The 21,115-nt window shown below is 40.1% G+C and overlaps 1 protein-coding gene and 1 non-coding gene across 5 annotated transcripts in view; one reads left to right on the top strand and one right to left on the bottom strand.

The window, feature by feature from the left end:
- The window catches only part of CFAP300 (cilia and flagella associated protein 300), a 35,756-nt gene that overhangs the window by 1,515 nt on the left and 13,126 nt on the right, over positions 1-21,115 (top strand). For all 4 annotated transcript variants that reach the window (XM_033206262.1, XM_033206261.1, XM_033206264.1 and 1 more), the window contains exons 3-4: positions 10,034-10,109; positions 17,705-17,871. In XM_033206262.1, the coding sequence (XP_033062153.1) occupies positions 10,034-10,109; positions 17,705-17,871 (243 nt within the window). The remainder of the gene's footprint in view (positions 1-10,033; positions 10,110-17,704; positions 17,872-21,115) is intronic.
- Positions 9,462-9,565, bottom strand: LOC117081895. The gene has a single exon (XR_004436366.1). It is a non-coding gene; the product is annotated as a small nucleolar RNA U13 (small nucleolar RNA).

Consider the following 21,115-nt stretch of genomic DNA (forward strand, 5'->3'; position numbering starts at 1 on the left):
AGTTTTGGTGTGTTTGTTAAAATTTAGTCCATTATTTTCAATCCTGTTTTGTTTTTGTTTTTTTCTCTCCTCAATCAAATGGAAAACGCTATTATGGTTTATGAAATTATGTTCATTCTCTGTCATTCATGTTCTTCATGCATTCACTGTAGTTTATAGTTTGGCATAATAAACACTTCCTGAGGGCCTGTCATGTGCTAGGAATTCCTTCCAGTGCTGGGGATAAGAGGAGGAACAAGACAAGAACCCAGCTGTCAAAGATTGTACAGGCCTTGGCAAGACTACAATAAATTTTTTTAAAATCTGATGATTTCATATAGTGATAAGGGCAGTAAAGAAAAGAGGAGGAAATGGAGAAAGGAGAACATTAGGTAGGATTGTGTCATAGTTCTGGAGGCTAGAAGTCTTAAAGTGTTGGCAGGGCCATCATTCCTCTGAAACCTGTAGGGGAGAATCCGTCCTTGCCTCTTCCTGGCTTCTGGCGGTTGCCACCCACGCTTGACATCCTTTAGCTTGCAGCTGCAGCACTTTCTTCTCTGCCTGTCAGTCCCATAGCCTTTCTCTTCATGTGTCTGCATCTCTTTTCTTCTTATAGAGACAACGATCATATTGAATTAAGGGCCCAGCATAACCTAATCTTAATTAATTAGATCAGCAACAACCCTAATTCCAACTAAGGTCACTTTCTGATATTTCAGGAAGGATGTAAATTTTGGGGGACACTATCAACCCATAACAGAGAGTAAATTGGTTAAATGTCTATCTCCCTTTCTCTAAGATAGTGTGATAGTGCCATTATATTAGAATGCTACTGATAATGGCATTAATAACATTTCTCAAATACTCATGGTTAGATTATTATGTAGTTTTTTATATTTTTTATTTATACTAGTACTGGCTGTCTATAATTTTTTTTAAAAGATCAGGATTTGAGGTCACTGAATTTTAGAATACTGTAAAAATTTTAATGTAATTCATTTATTCAATAAATATTTGTTGAATATTTACTGTGTCCCTCTAGAGAGTATTAAAAAGATGAAGAGACCTGATCCCAGCTTACAAGGCATGTATAGTTTGGGGAGCTAGAAATGTTAAGAAAAAAAAAAGTCTGAGGCAGGGCATGGTGGCTCACAACTGTAATCCCAGCTCTTTGGGAGGCTGAGGTAGGAGGATCACTTGAGCCCAGGAGTTTGAGACCAGCCTGGGCAACAGAGTGACACCCTGTGGCCATTTTTAAAAAAATTTTAATTAGCTAGGTGTGGTGGCACACACCTGTAGTCCTAGCTACTTGAGGGCTGAGGTGAGAGGATTGCTTGAGCTGTGATCGTGCCACTGCACCCTATCCTGGGTGACAAAGTAAGACCCTGTCTCAAAAAAAAAAAAAATTCTATATTACTTTACAAAGTATTATTCTATAGCAGTAGTGACTCCAGTGTGTGCAGATTTAGCTTTCGGCAACTTTTATATTACATTTATCATTAATCTTTACAATAATCTGCTAAGTTTGGTGGTGTTCTGACTCCCATTTTATAGCTTAAAATTCAGAAAGGTAAGTAATTTATGCAAAAACATTCAGCAAAGGGCAGAACCCAGGCATTTTGACTCTAGATACCATGCTGTTTCTACTACAAAAACTCATTACTGAACAGAGGGTATTGTTTAAACTAGAATTCCAGATTTTGAATTTTCCCTTTCAATTTAAAAACAAATTTTGTTCCAAAAGTGTATTTGTGAGATGATAAATGAATGGGAGGAAACATTTATCTGGCAAACATTTCTTTAGTTCCTAGGTCTATATAGATGCATAGACACAATTAAAGCAAGGGAAATAACCAAAACTGCATTGTAGAGAGAGAAGTGATATAATACATAGCAGAGGCATAAGGTACTTTGGTGCCACAAAAGAGAAAGTGATCATTTTTGGCTGAGGTGGTCAGAAGAGCATTTAACAAGACAAGACTCTTAAGGTGGGGCCTGAAAGATGAGTAGGAATTCATCAGGTCGATGAATTGGCAAGGATAATATTTGAGAGATGGGTGGGATAATATTTTAGAAGATCTTTTGTGCCATGCACAGACATTTGGGCTAAGAAGGAGAAGGTTTTAAGAAAGACTTTAAATTGTAAAATATTGAGATCACCTTGCCAAAAGTGTGGAGAGTGGGTTGTTAGGACTGAGTCAGGAAGTAGTGACACCAAATTGGAAACTGTTGTCCTCTAGACAGTTACATGTTGATGTCGAGTACCAGTGTGGCCCAGATTTAGGAGAAAGGCTTAAGGAATGGTAAGATATTGAGAGTAAACGAGAGGGGGACATGTAGGATGACTCCCAAGTTTCTGGCTTGGTTGACTCGAGTGGCTGATGATGCCATTACAAGTGTAGAAAACACAGAATTACAAGGAAAATGAGTTCAGTTCTAGGCATGCTGAATTTGAGGTACATACAAGTGGCAGTATTCTAGATAGTTGAATATAACATTTAACTTTGGATTTCAAGAGAGCTCTGGGCTCAGTATACAGTGTTGACATCTTCACGATGGGACTAGGGATGATAAGGAGAATTTTCCACATAAACAACTGCAAGGAAGTGCCTTAATTTACAGAGCTTTCCTGGAAGCCTGCACAACACTTCTGCTTACATCTCATTACCAGAACTTAGGCATGTGACCAGAATTTAGGCCTCCCACATCCCAGGGAGGCTGGAAATGCAAACTAAGCTGAGCATATTGCTGTCCCAAATAAAAATGAGATTCCTTAAGGAAGAAAGAATTGATATTGGATTAGAAACCATCAGTCTGCCAGATAGATGATATATTCAAATATATACTTAAATAAATTAGAAATATTGTCTGTCCAGTATGTATTCTGGATGTAAAAATTAAATTAATAAAAAATTAAAATAGAGAAACATCTTTTTCCACTTTCAGATTTCTATTTATTATTTGTTTATTTTTAATAGAGACAGGGTCTCACTATGTTGCCCAGGCTGGTCTCAAACTCCCAGGCTCAAGCAATTCTCCTGCCTCAGCCTCCCAAAGTGCTGGGATTACAGGTGTGAGTTATCACACCCAGCCCACTTTCACATTTTATGAAACAAGTTTATTTAACGTTTTCACATGCATTTTGACATCAGTATCTTTGTTATTACTGTAACTAGTTTAGGAATCATCTTATATTTTTCCAAAGCACAATCAGCTTTCCTAAAGTTGAGATACAGAAAATCTCTTCTAATGCCTTGCTGGAAATTCCATTCCAGAATGCAATTTGCATGTATTAAGACTTTTCTTTTGAATTCACTTATTAGACATATAATCGTAATCTCAATAATGTACTTTGCATTGCCTTATTCGAGGGTCCCTTATAAAGACTCATTTCCTTTGGTTCTAGGTCAATTCACTGCAGGCTAGTTGACCTGCTGCTCCATTTATAATGACATCTAACATGTAACTGTTAAGTTAATAACCTCCAGGAATAATGACTAAATCCGAATTAAATTTTCTTTTTTTTAAGAGATTCAGAAGGCCTAAAATGCATTCAAAACCAATATTAATTGAGGTTATTTCCAGTTTATGTATGTGTCTTTTTCAAAATGTACCAGTATATAAATTAAAATACTTGCATAAATATTCTTTTATTTGAAAGCCTGAAGAGTCATAAGGCAACTTGCTTTTTGTCTAGAAATAACTTTGGGGAAAATTTATCTTTTTATAATTAAGCATGTATGACACCTATTTGAAAAAAATGTGTTTACCTTCAATTCTTCACCACTAGAGTGTAAATGCCGTAAGAACAGGGACTGTGTCTTGCTTGGCATAATGTAGACATTTGTAAATAATCCTCAGCTCACATCTCTTCTCTGTTCTCTTTCTTGTTAAATAGCATTTATTAAATGGTTTTTCATGAAGAGAAATCCCAGGAGTCATCTTCAATTCTTCCTTCTTCATTTGTTTCTTCCTCCTAAATAACATTAAATCCATCTACTTCTCTTCCTCCCCACTTGGTATCTCCTTGACTGATGGGAACATCAGCTCTTCCGTAATTACAACAGTAACCTTCCTCCTAACCAGTCTTTTTCCAGCCCTTCAATTCATTCTCCACACTGCATCCAGAATGAACTTTAAAGAAAAATAGATGATTCTGATAACTGTTTCCTCTGCTTAAAAACCTTCTGTCTGGCCAGGCGCAGTGGCTCAAGCCTGTAATCCCAGCCCATGGGGAGCCCGAGGCGGGTGGATCACCTGAGGTCAGGAGTTCGAGACCAGCCTGACCAACATGGTGAAACCCCGCCTCGACTAAAAAATATAAAAATTAGCTGGGCATGGGTGGCGGGTGTCTATAATCACAGCTGCTCAGGAGGCTGAGGCAGGAGAATAGCTTGAACCTGGGAGGTGGAGGTTGCAGTGAGCTGAGATCACGCCATTGCCCTCCAGCCTGAGCGACAGAGTAAAACTCCTCAAAAAATAATAATTAATTAAAAAATAAAATTAAAAAAAAGGCTGGGCATGGTGGCTCTCACACCTGTAATCCCAGCACTTTGGGAGGCTGAGGTGGGCAGATCACCTGAGGTCAGGAGTTCAAGACCAGCCTGACAAACATGGAGAAACCCCATCTCTACTAAAAATACAAAATTAGCCGGGCGTGGTGGTGGGCGCCTGTAATCCCAGCTACTTGGGAAGCTGAGGCAGGAGAATCACTTGAACCCGAGAGGCAGAGGCTGCGGTGAGCAGAGATCACGCCATTGCACTCCAGCCTGGGCAACAAGAACGAAACTCCGTCAAAAAAAAAAAAAACCTTCAGTGTGGCTGGTGCCGTGGCTTATGCCTGTAATCCCAGCTCTTTGGGAAGCCAAGGCAAGGGGATCACTTGAAGCCAGCAGTTTGAGACCAGCTTGGGCAACAAAGTGAGACCCTGTCTGTATTATGAAATTATAAAAGAAAAAAGAAAAAGAACTTCAGTGTTTTCCCACTGCCCTTAGATCAAAATACTGATCAAGACCTAGATCGATTTTAGATCAAGATTAAAATTCTTCACTTGACTGCAAGGTCAATTTAACTCCCCAGCCTTATCTGACCACTGCGCCTTCTGGGTCACACCAAACTTCTTCACTTTCCTTTAATGGAATGTGCCATCCTTTCTCACCTTACAGCTTTCAAACTTGCCATTTTCTCTCCCTTAAAAAATGGTAATTCCAGTGGCATACTGGAACCAGTTTAGGAGAGCCTGATTGCTAGACTTTCAGGAATCTTTGTTTGTTGGTTGTTATACTGTTGGCAACTTGAAATTCACCATGGAAACAGGCAAATGCTACAATCAAGGCTTTTTGGGGGAGAAGGGTGGCCAGTTGTTAAATACTTGCCAGTATACCCCGTTGCCCAGCTAACTCTTATTCAACTTTCTGATCTAAACCTAAATGTTCTTTTTATATTAACATTTCTTCCCAATACCATTAGATTATGTCTGTCCATTTTGTACTTTGATAGCACCTGCACTTTTTTGTAGTATACGTGTCATGTAACTATCTTCTCTTTTACTATCTGCCTGCCCATGAAGGCAAGCACTGTCCAACGGATTTTAGTATTAGGAAGTCAAGGGTACTATTCATTAAGTGATAGGAGCAGGAGCCAGATAGAGAGGAATGAGAAGTAGATAAGAGAAGTGAGGCCAGGCTTGGTGGCTCACGCCTGTAATCCCAGCACTTTGGGAGCCTGAGATGGCTGGAGACCTGAGGTCAGGAGTTCGAGACCGGCCTGGCCAACATGGCAAAATGCTGTCTCTACTAAAAATACAAAAATTAGCTGGGCGTGTTGGTGCACTTCTGTAGTCCCAGCTACTTGGGAGGCTGAGGCAGGAGAATCTATAGAACCCAGGAGATGGAGGCTGCAGTGAGCTGAGATCATACCACTGCATTCCAGCCTGGATTACAGAGCAAGACTTGGTCTCAAAAAAAGAAAAGAAAAAAAAGTGAGACAGTTTAGATTCATCTCTCAAGAAGGTATTTAGGAAAAGTGAGTGATCACTTGAAGGGAATGTTCAAAAAATTAAAATATTTATTACAACAATTTTAACAACAAAGAATAATTCATAGAAAAAGTCAGTCTTACCCCATCTACTCCTACTCCCTACCCTCTCGACCCTCCTCTTACCAGGAGTCTGTAAGTCTGTAACCACCACTTCTGAAGTTTGATATTCTTTTTTTTTTTTTTTGAGACGGAGTCTTGCTCTGTCACCCAGGCTGGAGTGCAGTGGTGCGACCTCTGCCTCCTGGGTTCATGCAATTCACCTGCCTTTGCCACCTGAGTAGCTGGGATTACAGGCATGTGCCACCACGCCTGGCTAATTTTTGTATTTTTAGTACAGACAGCCTTTCACCATGTTGGTCAGGCTGGTCTTGAACTCCTGACCTCGTGATCCACCTGCCTCGGCATCCCAAAGTGCTGGGATTACAGGTGTAAGCCACCGCACTCGGCTATGATACATATTCTTACATACTTTTCTTTATGCTCATATAAATGTATAGAGGTTTTATTTTGTTTTATCACATGTATTACTCTTTTGTTTTTTTTGAGATGGGGTCTCACTCTGTCACCCAGACTGGAGTGCAATGGTGCAATCTCAGCTCACTGCAACTTCCACTACCCTGGGCTTTAGCAGTCCTCCCAATTCAGCCTCCCGAGTAGCTGGGGCCACAAGTGCACACCACTGTGCCCAGCTAATTTTTTGTATTTTTAGTAGAGATGAGGTTTCACCATGTTGCTCAGGCTGGTCTCGAACTCCTGAGCTCAAGTGATCTGCCTCAGCCTCCCAAAGTGCTGGTACCATAGGCGTGAGGCACCGCACCTGAACATATACATATTCTTAAACTACCCTTTTTTGTGTGTGAGATGGAGTCTTGCTGTGTTGCCCAGGCTGGAGTGCAGTGGCACTATCTTGGCTCACTGCAAGCTCCACCTCTCGAGTTCACGCCATTCTCCTGCCTCAGCCTCCAGAGTAGCTGGGACTACAGGCGCCCGCCACCACACCTGGCTAATTTTTTGTGTTTTTAGTAGAGGCGGGGTTTCACCGCCTTAGCGAGGATGGTCTTGATCTCCTGACTTCGTGATCTGCCCGCCTAGGCTTCTCAAAGTGCTAGGATTACAGGCGTGAGCCACCGCACCCGGCCCTAAACTACGTTTTTTTAACTGAAAGTATTTATGGTTTTTCCTCAAAATCAATACATGGTCTGTTCAGGGGATGGTTATTTAGTAAGGCCCTGTTCTAAGTCCTGGCATATAGCAGTGAATAAGAAAAACAGGACCCCTACTCTTAGGGAGTTTATATTCTATTCTAATACTTTCTTTTCAATAGCTGCATTCTGTCTGATATAGATGGACTATATTTTATTCAACTGTTTTTCTACTGATAGATATTGAAATTGTTTCCAAGTTTTGACACTACAAACAATACTGTATTAAAACAAAAAACTCCTTATACCTAAATCTTATGCACTGGTGGTTTCAGAACCCAGAAGCAGAGTTTATTGGATGAGGTATGCATGTTTTTATTGTTCAAGATAATAGCAAATTACTTTCCCAATGGGTTATAAAGATTCACACTTCTGCCAGCAGCTTGTGGAAGTGCATGTCTTCTGGTGCTCTCACCAAAAGTTACCAGTCTTTTTAAATCTTAGCATTGTAACAGATAAAAGTGGTATCTTCTGGATTTTATTTTCATTTCTTTCACTGCTTTTGAAATTGAGCATCTTTTCCTGAAGTTTATTGGCTATTTGTGGGGTTTTTTTGTTTGGTTGGTTTTTGGTTTTTTGTTTGTTTGTTTGTTTAGATAGTCTCACTCTGTTACCCAGGCTGGATGCGGTGACACAGTCTCAGCTCACAACAACCTCCACCTCCCAGGTTCAAGTAATTCTCATGCCTCAGCCTCCGGGTAGCTGTATTTACAGGAATGTGCCACCATGCCCAGCTAATTTTTGTATTTTTTCAGTACAGACGGGGTTTTGCCGTGTTAGCCAGGCTGATCTTGAACTCCTGGCCTCAAGTGATCCACCCACCTTGGCCTCCCAAAGTCCTGGGATTACAGGCGTGAGCCACCACACCTGGCCCTATTTTTATTTTTTATATGCCTATTTTTATCCTTTGGTGACACGTGCCACCCTCAAACCTTGTGATGACAGTAGCCTATTACCCTTCTAACATGAAGAAAGAAAAAAAATTATAAAATAAAAAAGAGCTAGGCTGGGTGCGGTGGCTCACGCCTGTAATCCCAGCACTTTGGGAGGCCAAGGCAGTCAGATCACCTGAGGTCAGGAGTTCGAGACCAGCCTGGCCAACATGGTAAAACCCTGTGTCTGCTAAAAATACAAAAAATTAGCCGGGCATGGTGACACACACCTGTAATCCCAGATACTCAGGAGGCTGAGACAGAAAAATCGCTTGTACCCGAGAGGCAGAGGTTGCAGTGAGCCGACATCACGCCACGGCACTCCAGCCTGGGCGACGAGTGAAACTCCATCTCAAAAAAAAATCTTTAGTTCCGATCACCAGCAGCTGACTCAAGCTGAAAAGGCAGAAGAAAATTTAGGTTTGTCAGTTTTTATTACATTTAGGGTTTTTTTTAACCACTAGGATGTCAGTTTCTCTGTTTTAACATATGTGTTGCAAATATTTTCTCTCAGTCTATTATTTTTCTTTTATTTATTGCTCTTCACAGACATTATGTTTTCTGGCTGTCCAACACCTTGTGAACAACCATGCAATTTGGGGGTAACTTTGGGAAATGCAAGTGAAACCTCCCAAAATGCAAGGAACTCCCTTGCATCCAGATCGTAAGCGTGGGACCTAGGTTTACAAACAGACTTATCAGTACAAGACTGGAATTTTGAAGCGAGCAACTTAAGGAAGGAGGCACACACAGAATTCATTTCATTGGCAAAGGCAGTGGCAGAGACCACTTTCAGGCCAGACAGACCTGGCACAGCAATGGCCTAGGTTAGAAGGGAGTGATGCTGATGTCTATGACCATACCACCCTGAATGTTGGAAGCTAAGCAGGATTGGGCCTGGTTAGTACTTGATGTTCATGGCCGTATCCCCCTGAGTGTACCTGATATTGAAAGCTAAGTAGGTTTGAGCCTGGTTAGTACTTGAGTAGGAGAAAGGGGTGGTGGTGGCTTCCTCTAGTGCTTGATGGGGCTATCACTTCTCGGCCTTTTGGCTACCATCAACTGTATCAACTGTAGTGCTTGATGGGGCTGCAGCAGGGGTGACAGTTTCCTCATGAAGGCAGTTCTGCATATGATTTTGCATCGTTCCTGGGTCCAGCCATCAACCTGATGCCCTCCACCTCCGGAACATTTTGTGGACTCCCTGAGATGCTTTCAGTAAATTTTCTTCTGCCTTTTCAGCTTCAGTCAGCTGCTGGTGCTTAGAACTACAGCTCTTTTTTATTTTATATATTTTTTTATTTTTTCATGTCAGACTAACAATATGCCGACATCATAACAAGGTTCGAGGGTGGCACATCTCACACATACCTGCGAACACCTAGTCATCATACTCATAAACTACAAAAGGATCTGGAACTAAAACTCTTACCTGCTTTGTTGTCTTTTGTCATACAGAAAATGTTTCATTTTTAGGAAGTTAGATTTTTCACTTTTTTAAATGCCTCTTGGAAAGAATTAAATTGACAGTTACTTTTGGATTTAGATCTAGTATATGAGTTGTTACTAAGGCAATTCAGTAAGCAAGACTGAAGGAAAACAAAGTTTTCAAATATTATATGACCTCCTAATGTTTATTGTATATCATTATTTTCTAAATTAAGTTCCAAAGACATCTGTACTTGGACACACAATGTTCATACTTTTCCAACTTGAATGTAATAAAACTTCATTTATTTATAAACTAGTACTCAAGACATTTTACCAATTTAAAATTGTCCTTTCCATTTGAATTAAAGAAGATTATAGTTATTTTATGTTAATTTTTACTATCATTTATAATAAAATATCTAACTTATTCCCCTCAAATTTGTATTTTAGGCTTTTTTCAAAGACCCAAATGTTATTCCCAATTTGAAGTTACTTTCAGATTCTTCTGGACAATGGATTACATTAGGTAAACAAAATTTTCATCTTTTCAAATACTCTTTTACTATTATAACAAAATTTTGCCTCAGAAATTTTCATTATTAAAATATAAATTGGGAATGCCTCATCTGTTTGATACATCATGATCAAGTATGACCAGCTGTGCCAGGCCTGCTCTGCATCTCTTTCCTGGGAGTCTACTGCTACTATCCTGGCTTAACACATAAGAGCAATTTTTCTCTCTTTTTATTCATATAAAAGTATTTATTGTGTGTTTTCCATGTACTCTGCTAGATAGGGGAACATTAAGGTAAATAAGAAAACCTGTACTAAAGGAACTTGATACGTTAAAATGTGTGTGTGTGTATGTGTACTAATGTGTCAAAGGTGTTACCATAGAAGTGTAGCCAAGAGCCAGGCGTGGTGGCTCACATCTGTAATTGCAGCACTTTGGGAGGCTGAGGCGGGCGGATCACTTGAGTGCAGGAGTTCAAGACCCGCCTGGCCAACATGGTGGAACCCCTTCTCTACTGAAAATACAAAAATTAGCCAGGCGTGGTGGTGAGCACCTGTAATACCAGCTACTTGGTGGCTGAGGAAGGGGAATCAGCTGGACCTGGGACATGGAGGGTTGCCGTGAGCTGAGATTGTGTCACTGCACTCCACCCTGGGTGACAGAGCAAGACTGCCTCAAAAAATAAAAAAAGTTAGAAAGTGGACAAGAGTGGTCAGTTTGCCCAGAGGGAAAAACTGGGCACTGATACGGGGATATTTGGGCAAAATCTCAATTGAGATGAGTACATGGTACATGTACTCCATGGGTACATGGATTTCTCACCGAGGAATCGGCCAACCACAGGATTTTTTTTTTTTTTTTTTTAGACAAGGTCTCACTCTGTCTCCCAGGCTGGAGTGCAGTGGTGCCTCCTGGGTTCAAGCAATTCTCATGCCTCGGCCTCCTTAGTAGCTGGGAGTACAGGCCTGGGCCACCACACCTGGCTAATTCCCGGCTAATTTTTGTTTTTTTGCTTGTTTGTTTTTTGAGACAGAGTCTCACTGTCACCTAGGCTGGAATGCAGTGGCGTGATCTCAGCTCACTGCAACCTTCGTCTCCCAGGTTCAAGCAATTCTCCTGCCTCAGTCTCCCAAGTAACTGGGATTACAGGAGTGCACCACCACACCCAGCTAATTTTTGTGTTTTTAGTAGAGACAGGGTTTCACCATGTTGGCTAGGCTGGTCTTGAACTCCTGACCACAAGTAAATCTGCCAGCCTTGGCCTCCCAAAGTGCTGAGATTACAGGTGTGAACCATCATGCTCAGCCTAAGTTTTTTTTTTTTTTTTTTTTTAGTAGTGATAGGGTTTCGCCATGTTGGCCAGGCTGGTCTCGAACTCCTGACCTCAAGTGATCCACCCACCTTGGCCTCCCAAAGTGCTGGGATTATGGGTGTGAGCCACCGTGCCCAAGTAGATTATATTTTCATAATGTATTATTTCATAATACATTGAAAGAGCCAGAAATTTTTTTTAAGAAAATTACCCAAACACTTAAACACTTAGTAACAGTCACTTAAATGCCTTCAAAAACTCATGGGTCAAGGAAGAACGCAGAGAGTTAATATAAGATTATTTTGGAAAAAAAATATGAAAACTATATTTTAAATTTTAGGTTGAGATATCTTAGCAACAGAATGAATAAAAGCAACATTCCATTTAGAAGGAGAATCTGATTGGTGATACGGATTTATACTCAATAAAATGCATTTTAAATTAGATTTTTTTTTTGTTTGTTTGGGAATGTATTTTGGTAAATTACTGCATTATATTCTCATGGAAGCCTAGTAGCCTTACACAAAAGTAACAAAGTATTAGTCAAGAACAAGATTACAAACAGTTCGTGATGTTAGACTTGGTAGGTCAGATTTTATTGCTTTTGGCTAAAGACTACTGCAAAATTTATAGAGCAAAAAGCTGGTACAGACCACTTACAAAATTAAACTGAGTATCTGAGAGAATACATTTACCCAACTCAAAATTTTCAAAAGGAAATAATCAGAGTGTATCACAGTGTATCACATGTATCACAGTGCTTATAAAGCATGTTTACAGTAACTTCAGTCAATCTATTTGAAAAAATAAGGTTCGCTGAAATAAGTATTCAACCCTCTCCCACGTTAGTACATACACAAAATAGCATTAACTTTTTACTAATTTTTGAAAAAATCATTGCAAGAAGAGGTTATCAAATACCACATGTGCCTGACTTGATGAATTATAAATACTCTGAAAAATAGTACAGAAGAATGATAGCACTCTATTTCAGAAGTAGAAGTTCTAGTGGATTGTTAGTACTCTTCCATTAACTCATTTTTATCTCTTTTTTTCTTTTTCTGCTATATTTCTTTTTCTGATATACCCCCCTCTTATTTTCCTTTGGGGCCCTTTTAAAGCAAAAGAAGCCGCTTTTTAAAATAGGTGAAGAGACATTCTTTTGGCAAGTGAACCAGTTCTAAAGAAAGTGATGATGGAACCTGGTTCACTGTGCTGCACTCCCTGGAGATTACCAGTTTTCGGTGCTGTTTTATCCTCTCAGCCAGCTGCCATAGCTCCTATGTTTAGATACACTTTGTTTTTTTTTAATAACATATAATGGATACTTCCTATGTGCTCAGCTAAGGGCATCATGCACATTACCTCCTTTCATTCATGAAACAATGCAAGAAAGGTAGTATTATATATCACTGTTTTACAAATGAATAGTCAGAGGCATAAGCTAAGTAATGTGTGCAGTTTTACATGGCTGAGTGAGCAGATTTGAGATTCAGATCGAGGCTCCAGAATTCAAGACGTTGACCACTTCACTGTCCTGCCTCTGTCACTTCCACATTGATGGGGTTGCCAGAAAAGTACTAACTTAAGACAGCAAATGATAAGGAAGCACCCAGTGTTTTATAATGCTAGTATTAGGGGAAAAACTGTATTCTTTCTGTATGTGATCACTGTGATGCATTACATATCTTATAAATGCTGGGGACATAATGAAATTCCTACATAAAAAAATAGGATTTGCTTTGGAGTGAGTTGTGTCCCCACGACCAAATTCACATGTTTAATCCCTAACCCTTCAATGTGATGGTTTTTGGAGATGGGGCCTTTGGAAAATAAATTAGGTTTAGATGAGGGCACAAGGTTGGGGCCCTCATGATGGGATTAGTGCCTTTATAATAAGAAGTAAAAACACTAGAGCCATCTAAGTACACAGAAAGAAGGCAGTTTTCTGCAAGCCAAGAAGAGTGCCTTCACCAGCAACTGAATCATCTGGACCTTGACCTTGGACTTTCTAGCCTACAAAACTTTGAGAAAAACACGTCGATTGTTTAAGCCACCCAGACTATGGCATTTTGTTATAGCAACCCAAGCTGACTAAGACGGATCTTGGTACTGAGAAGTGAGGTGCTGCTGTAGCAAATACCTAAGAATGTGGAAGTGGCTTTGGAACTGAATAATGGATGGAAGCTTGAGGTGCATGTATACGGACATTATGGGCAATTCTGGTGATAGCTCCCAAGGAAATAAGGGATATGTTATTGGAAACTGTGATAAAGGTGATCTTTGTTAAAAAGTGACAAATAACTTGGATGAACTGTTTTCTATTGTTTTATGGAAGGCAGAACTTATAAGTGATGAAACTGGAGATTTAGCTGAGGAGATTTCTAAGTAAAGTCTTAAAGCAATGTCTTGCTTATAGTAAAGTATGAAAGAAGAGAGATGAATTGCAGAAGGAATTGTTTACCAGAAATGAATCAACATTTGAAGATTTGGAAAGTTTTCAACCTACCCTTATTGTAAAAAGTGAGGAAGTTTGTTCTGAAGAGAACACTGTTCAGAACACTGAATAGCCATTTGATAAAGAGATCATGGGTATGACTCATGGACTTAATCAGCCATTTCAACAGAGTCAGGAATAGAGATGGAATTATATCAGCAGCAAAGACTCTGCTAGTTTGAACAATGAGATGAGATGAAGGAAGGCTGTTGGACTTCTTAGATCCTACAAGACTGGACCATAGAGCTATTGGGCTGTGAACATGCGTTATTCTTCAGAAAAGATGAGAAAGACCCTGAAGCAATTCAGAGATCTTCAGAGCCATCAGGGCCACTGCCTCCATTAAACAGGGCAGATGGCCTCCAACCAAAGCCTTGGAGGCAGGGTCACTCTGCAGAGCATACGGGCTAAGTTGGCCCTGTGGAACCTTGGAGATTGGGCCACCCAGAGCCTTCAGGGCTCTACCGCCACCAGGGTAAAAGCAAGACTGCCACCCCAGTGGGTCCAGAGGCAGAGTATCAAACCAAAGAAGATTATCCCTGAGCATTTAAGATCTAAAGGAATTTGCCTTTCTAAGTTAAGGGCTTGCTTGACACCTGTCACCCATTTCTTATTTCCTGTTTCTCCCTTTTGGAATGGAAATGACTAGCCTATGTCTGTCCCACCTATGTATTTTGGAAACACGTACCTTGTCCTTCTTCACAGGTTTATAGCTGGAGAGGAATTTTGCCTTAGGATGAATCATACCTCAAGTCTACCCTTATCCAATTTTTATGATATTTAGAAGAGACTTTGGACTTTAGAGTTGATACTGGAATGAGTGAAAATTTTGGGAGCAGGACAAGTGGCTCACGCCTGTAATCCCAACACTTTGAAAGGCCAAGGTGGGAGGATCACTTGAGCCCAGGCATTTGAGACTAGCCTGGGCAACGCAGCAAGACCCTATCTCTAAAAAAAAAAATTATCTGGCTGTGGTGGCACACACCTGTAGTCCCAGCTATTCAGAAGGGTGAGGCAAAAGAATCTCTTGAGCCCAGGAAGTTGAGGCCACAATGAGCCATGATCACATCACCACACTCCAGCCTGGGTGACAGAGTGAGACCTTGTTTAAGAAAACAAAAAAAAGTTTGTGGGGCTGTTGGAATGGAATGAATGTATATTGCGTGTCAGAAGAACATGAATTTGGGGTCCTAGTGGTTACATGTTATAGACTCAGTGTCTGAACTATGTCCTCCTTAATTCATATTTTGAAGTCCCATGACCATCCCTCCCTCTACCTCATTGAAACCCAATTATTTCCCAAAGGCCCCATCTCCTACTACCATGATGTTGAGGGTTAGAGTTTCAATATATGAATATTTGGCCATACAGTTCAGTCCATAGAAAATGCAATGTTTATCTCTCAATATATGAATTTTGAAAGGACAGAATTCAGTCCATAGCAAATGCTATTTTCATGTCTGTTATTAAGTGATTTGAATTTAATCACATTTTTTCACCATCCAAACCCTCCTTCTACTCCCCAAATCAGAGCTAGGGTAGACTAATTAAAATGGCATGCCCAATGTCAGTCCCTCCTCCTGTGTCCACTGACCAGTCTTCAGAAACTATCAGACTCTCCACTGCTCTTGTTTTTTTGGTCTTTCGACATCGCCTAGAACTCCTCTTATCATTTCCTATGGTCTCCTTTTTTCTTTATCTAATCCTTCAGAGGATCTTACCTCTAAACAAAGGAAGCTTCTTAGCAGCATAGCTTTTGCAATTACTGAGGCAGACACAGTTCCTGGCTCCAGGCATCCTTCATGCCTCCACATGAGCCCAGCACCGGACATAGAATAACAGGTCCTAGCATGACTCTCAAGTGGACAGCAAAAATAGCTAACGTAAACATTCACCAGCATTACTTACTCTTCTTAAGCACAAACTGCTTCTTAGGTCAGAGACCCAGCAAATGTATCCAGGGTAGGGATGCACTGAGGGCCACCACACCTAGGTCTACAATCTTAGAACTTTGAACAAAAGAACACCACCCCCTTCTATCAGAATGAGTGTGTGTGTATAAGTGTGTACATTGAGAGAGACTGATTCAGTGATCGATGGAGGTAATAATAAAAATATTCATTTTAATCTTTGTGACTTTCTGTAATTTAATGGGACCTCTAGTAGCAGAAAATCCATTCCTGAATGATAAATTCAGGAAATAAGCGTGGGATAGGGGATGGAGGATGGGGCAAAACTAAGTCTACAAGAGAAAAATAGACAAAATGCTGTTATTTCAATTTTCTGTAATTCTGAATTTGTGATAATTTGATTAGGGCCTGATTTGAAATTTACCTTCACTTAGAAAACCGTTTTTTGTAGTAAATACTACAGATGAAATCACAAAGGAGAAATTTTTTGTTTGTTTGTTTGAGATAGAGTCTCAGTTGGTCATCCAGGCTGGAGTGCAGTGGTACCATCTCAGCTCACTGCAAACTCCGCTTCCCAGGTTCAACTGATTCTCCTGCCTCGGCCTCCCAGGTGGCTGGGATTACAGGAGCCCACCACCACAAGCAGCTAATTTTTGTATTTTTAGTAGAGATGGCGTTTCACCGTGTTAGCCAGGCTGGTCTCGAACTCCTGACCTGGCTGATCTCGAATTCCTGACCTCGAGTGATCCACCTGCCTCAGCCGTCCGTAGTGCTGGAATTACAGGTGTGACCCACCACACCAGCAAAGAAATTTTTAAATGAAGAGAAAAGGTTTTCAAGATACACTCAAGGACTTTACAAATGCTCATCAATTAAAATTTTTGTGGCCAGGTGCAGTTGCTCATGCCTATAATCCCAGCACTTCGGGAGGCCAAGGTGGGCAAATCACCTAAGGTCAGGAGTTCAAGACCAGCCTGACCAACATGGAGAAACCCCGTCTCTACTAAAAAATACAAAATTAGTCAGGCATGGTGGCACATGCCTGTAATCCCAGATACTCGGGAGGCTGAGGCAGGAGAATCGCTTGAACCAGGAAGGCAGAAGTTGCGGTGAGCCAAGATTGTGCCGTTGCACTCCAGCCTGGGAAACGAGCGAAACTCCATCTCAAAAAAAAAAAAAAAAAGAATGTGAGTTATAAAGCATTAAGCGTAATAGGAATCAAAAATCATATGAAGCAATTCCTATGCTTTTATAGGCAATTCTGATAATATATGCTTTAAGAATCCTCTACTACATTTTTAAAAATGTATTTCATTTTTAAGTATCCTCTAATTCATACTCATCTAGTCCTGAAATGATGAGATTTTTCTTATAAACTTTTTTTTTTTTTTTTTGAGACACAGTCTCACTCTGTTGCCTAGGCTGGAGTACAGTGTCACAATCTTGGCTCACTGCAACCTCTGCCCCCCCCACGTTCAAGCAGTTCTCCTGCCTCAGCCTCCCTAGTAGCTGGGATTACAGGCATGTGCTACCACACCCGGCTAATTTTTGTATTTTTAGTAGAGACGGGGTTTCGCCATGTTAGCCAAACTAGTCTTGAACTCCTGACCTCAAGTGATCCGCCCTCCTTAGCCTCCAAAAATGCTGGCATTACGGGCATGAGCCACCATGCCTGGCCTTGTTATAAACTCTTAATGATGAATACAAATGAAGAAGCTACAAAATAAGAATTTAATAAAATTCATAAACTAATAAATATTTTAAATATACCAAAAATGTCATATTTGTTAACTTCTTAGAATTTCTGCATAGCAATTTATTTTGGAAATAGTTGAGAATGCTAAATTAATTTTTCTATCTCCATTCTTTAAAAAATATCTTTTTTCAGGAACTGAAGTGAAAAAAATTGAAGCTACAAATGTTCCCTGCACACAGCTTTCAATGTCGTTTTTTCATCGGTTATATGATGAAGATATTGTACGAGACAGTGGACATATTGTTAAATGTTTAGATTCTTTTTGTGATCCATTTCTCATTTCTGATGAGTTACGAAGAGTAAGTACAGAATTTTAAAATTTCACAATGGAATTGTATTTCAGGAAATGCAAAAATGTCAAAAACTTTGCCTGCTTAAAGCATAAAATACCTTCTCATAAAGTACCTCTTATTTATAAATAATGATCAGTAATAATCCTAACATTGGTAGATTTCTACTTAGATGGCACTTTAACAGTCAACTTAATTATTTGTGTATTTCAGTAATTCTCAAATAGGTGCTACTAACATCTGATAGGTAGAGATGCTGCTAAACGTCATATAACTCACAGGACAGTCACAACAAAGTTTTCTGGCGCAAAATGTCTCTAGTGCTGAAGCAGGGAAATCCTGGCCTATTTAGTAAGGTCATTTTTGTTCAATGTGGGCCTTTTAACTTATCAAATTAATATTTAAAAAGTCCCAAAAAGCATCCCGAGGTTGGGCTTAGTAGCTCACGCTTGTAATTCCAGCACTGTGGAAGGCTGAGGTGGGTGGATGGTTTGAGCCCAGGAGTTCAAGACCAGCCTGGGCAACATGACAAAACTCTCTCCACAACAACTACAAAAATTAGCTGGGACTGGTGGCTCACACCTGTATTCCCAGCTGCTCAGAAGGCTGAGGTCCCAGCTGCTCAGAAGGCTGAAGTGAGAAGATTGCTTGAGCCTTGGAAGTCAAGGCTGCAATGAGCTGTGATCATGCCACTGCACTCCAACCTGGGCGACAGAGCAAGACTTTGTCTGAAAAATAAACTTAGATAAATAAATAAAAACATCCCAGGAGTAAAAGAATCTTTTTTATCTCATTGCTAGTATCAACAAAGCCATTGGATTAACTAAATTCAATTTTGTTTTAGTGAAAGGTATACTGAACTTGGAATGAAAATATATAGATTACTTACCTGATTCCTGATTTATTATTTAGAAGATAATAATCTTAGGCAAATTTCTCCATCTTTTGAGCCTCAAGATCTTATCTATACAACATGAAGATGAAAGTGCCCATTCTACCTTCTTCCTAAAATCATTGAGAAAATTAATTGAGGAAGCATTTAAATGTACCTTTTAGAAATATTGAATGCTGTTAAAATGGAATGTCAGCTTGGGCAACAGAGCAAGACTCCCATCTCTACAAAAATACGAAGAAATAAGCCAGGTGCAGTGGAGTGCACCTGTAGTTCCAGCTACTTGGGAAGCTGAGGTGGGAGGATTGTTTGAGCCCAGGAGTTTGAGACTGCTGTGAGCTATGATTGTGCCACTGCACCCCTGTTTGGGCAACAGAGTGAGACCTTGTCTCTAAAAAACAGAAAAAAGAAATGTATTATTGATATTATCATTGTTACAATTATTGAGAGTATTAAAATAGTTAAAAATGAGGGTTTTCATGTCAAATAGCCATATGTTCAAATCCTGCCTTTGTCACTTAATAACTGATGCTTAACCTCTCTAAGCCTCAGTTTCTTCATCTATAAAGTAGGCATAATATGAGATTTATGTGAGATAATGTACTTACTCTGCTTAGCACAATGGCTGGTGCTTAGTAAGTTTTCCATAATATTAACAACTTCTATTAATTACTACTGTTATTATTGTCCTCAATTAAGAGAGAAGGGAGACATACAAGTCAGATGTATTGCAAATCCAGGTAGCAATGAACTAGGGAAGCTACTGATCCATCATTCCAGACACAGGAATCTTGTCTGTAAGAGAAAGGGAGACATCCAACTAGGCAATACCTAAGGCAATACCTAAAAGCACTCATTAACTTAGTTAAAGAAGAAAATAAAATTAACTTGCTGAGAATATCCAAACACACACAATTGAATGAGACTACATATAGTTTGCTCTTAGGTAAATGAAGTATATCTAACATGAGATAATATAAATAATATACATGGCTGGGCGTGGTGGCTCACGCCTGTAATCCCAACACTTTGGTAAGCCAAGGTGGGTAGATCACCTGAGGTCAGGAGTTCAAGACCAGTCTAGCCAATACGGCGAAACCCTGTCTCTACTAAAAATACAAAAGTTAGCCAGGTGTGGTGGTGGGCATCTGTAATCCCAGCTACTCGAGAGGCTGAGGCACAAGAATTCATTGAACCCAGGAAGCAGAGATTGCGGTGAGCCGAGATCACGCCACTGCACTCCAGCCTGGGTGAAAGAGCAAGACTTCGTCTCAAAAGAAAAAATTAAACAAAACAAAACAAAAAATACTATACAGTAGGGATCTGATATTAATTTCTACTTCTTCTTACCAAGGATTGGAAATTACTATTTAGGAAATGTTTGGTCTGGGTTTCCCTCCTTTTGGATACTACTGTCAACTCTTGTCTCTCACACTTCTTCTCTGGCATAAGGGTCTAAAGACCCTTACCTCTAATTTTAGATAATTCACTGTCACTTCTACAGAAAGAGCATCATCAGTGGACATTTTTTTTAAAAAAGAAGGATTAGTTTTCCAACAGAATACTCTGCAAAACTGCTTGCTGTCTATCTTATTTATTGCCATGAATAGCACCTCTATTCATGAAATGCTGGAGCTCAGTGTTTTTCTACTAGTTGCCTGTATGACTTGCTCTTGGGTTCATTGCTACCCTGTGGCAACAGGGAGGAAAGGCTTTTAACTTGATTGCTTTCTGGCTAATAAAAAAAAAAACTAACATCCAGCTTCAGCCTGAACTAAAAAGCGTCCCCCATTGTGCAGCACTACAGATTCTATTGGCTCACTGTAATGTAAGTACTAATTAACAACCACTTTCCTGACTGTGGCTCAGAAGTTTGACCTACTGTCTAAGAGCTACATTGGTGAAGAGATCTGTATGTGAATGGAGATGGAGAAAAGCCATAGAATATTATGTTTTCACATTCATTCCAAAAATTTTTTTAATTATGTTTTTTTAAATTACACAGCTGAGCCGGACATGGTGGCTCATGCTTGTAATCCCAGCACTTTGGGAGGCAGAGGCGGGTGGATCACCTGAGACCAGGAGTATAAGACTAGCCTGGCCGACATGGTGAAAACCCATCTCTATTAAAAATACAAAAATTAGCCAGGCAAGGTGGCACATGCCTGTAATCCCAACTACTAGGGAGGCTGAGGCAAGAGAATCGCTTGAACCCAGGAGGCAGAGGTTGCAGTGAGCTGAGATTGCACCACTGCATTCCAGCCTGGGTGACAGATCGAGACTCTGAAAAAGAAAAAAAATTAGCTGGTAATGATGTCATATACCTGTAGTCTCAGCTACTTGGGAGGCTGAGGTGGGAGG

The sequence above is a fragment of the Trachypithecus francoisi genome, unplaced genomic scaffold (genome assembly GCF_009764315.1).
Source record: "Trachypithecus francoisi isolate TF-2019V2 unplaced genomic scaffold, Tfra_2.0 Lachesis_group8, whole genome shotgun sequence".
Taxonomy (NCBI): Eukaryota; Metazoa; Chordata; class Mammalia; order Primates; family Cercopithecidae; genus Trachypithecus; species Trachypithecus francoisi.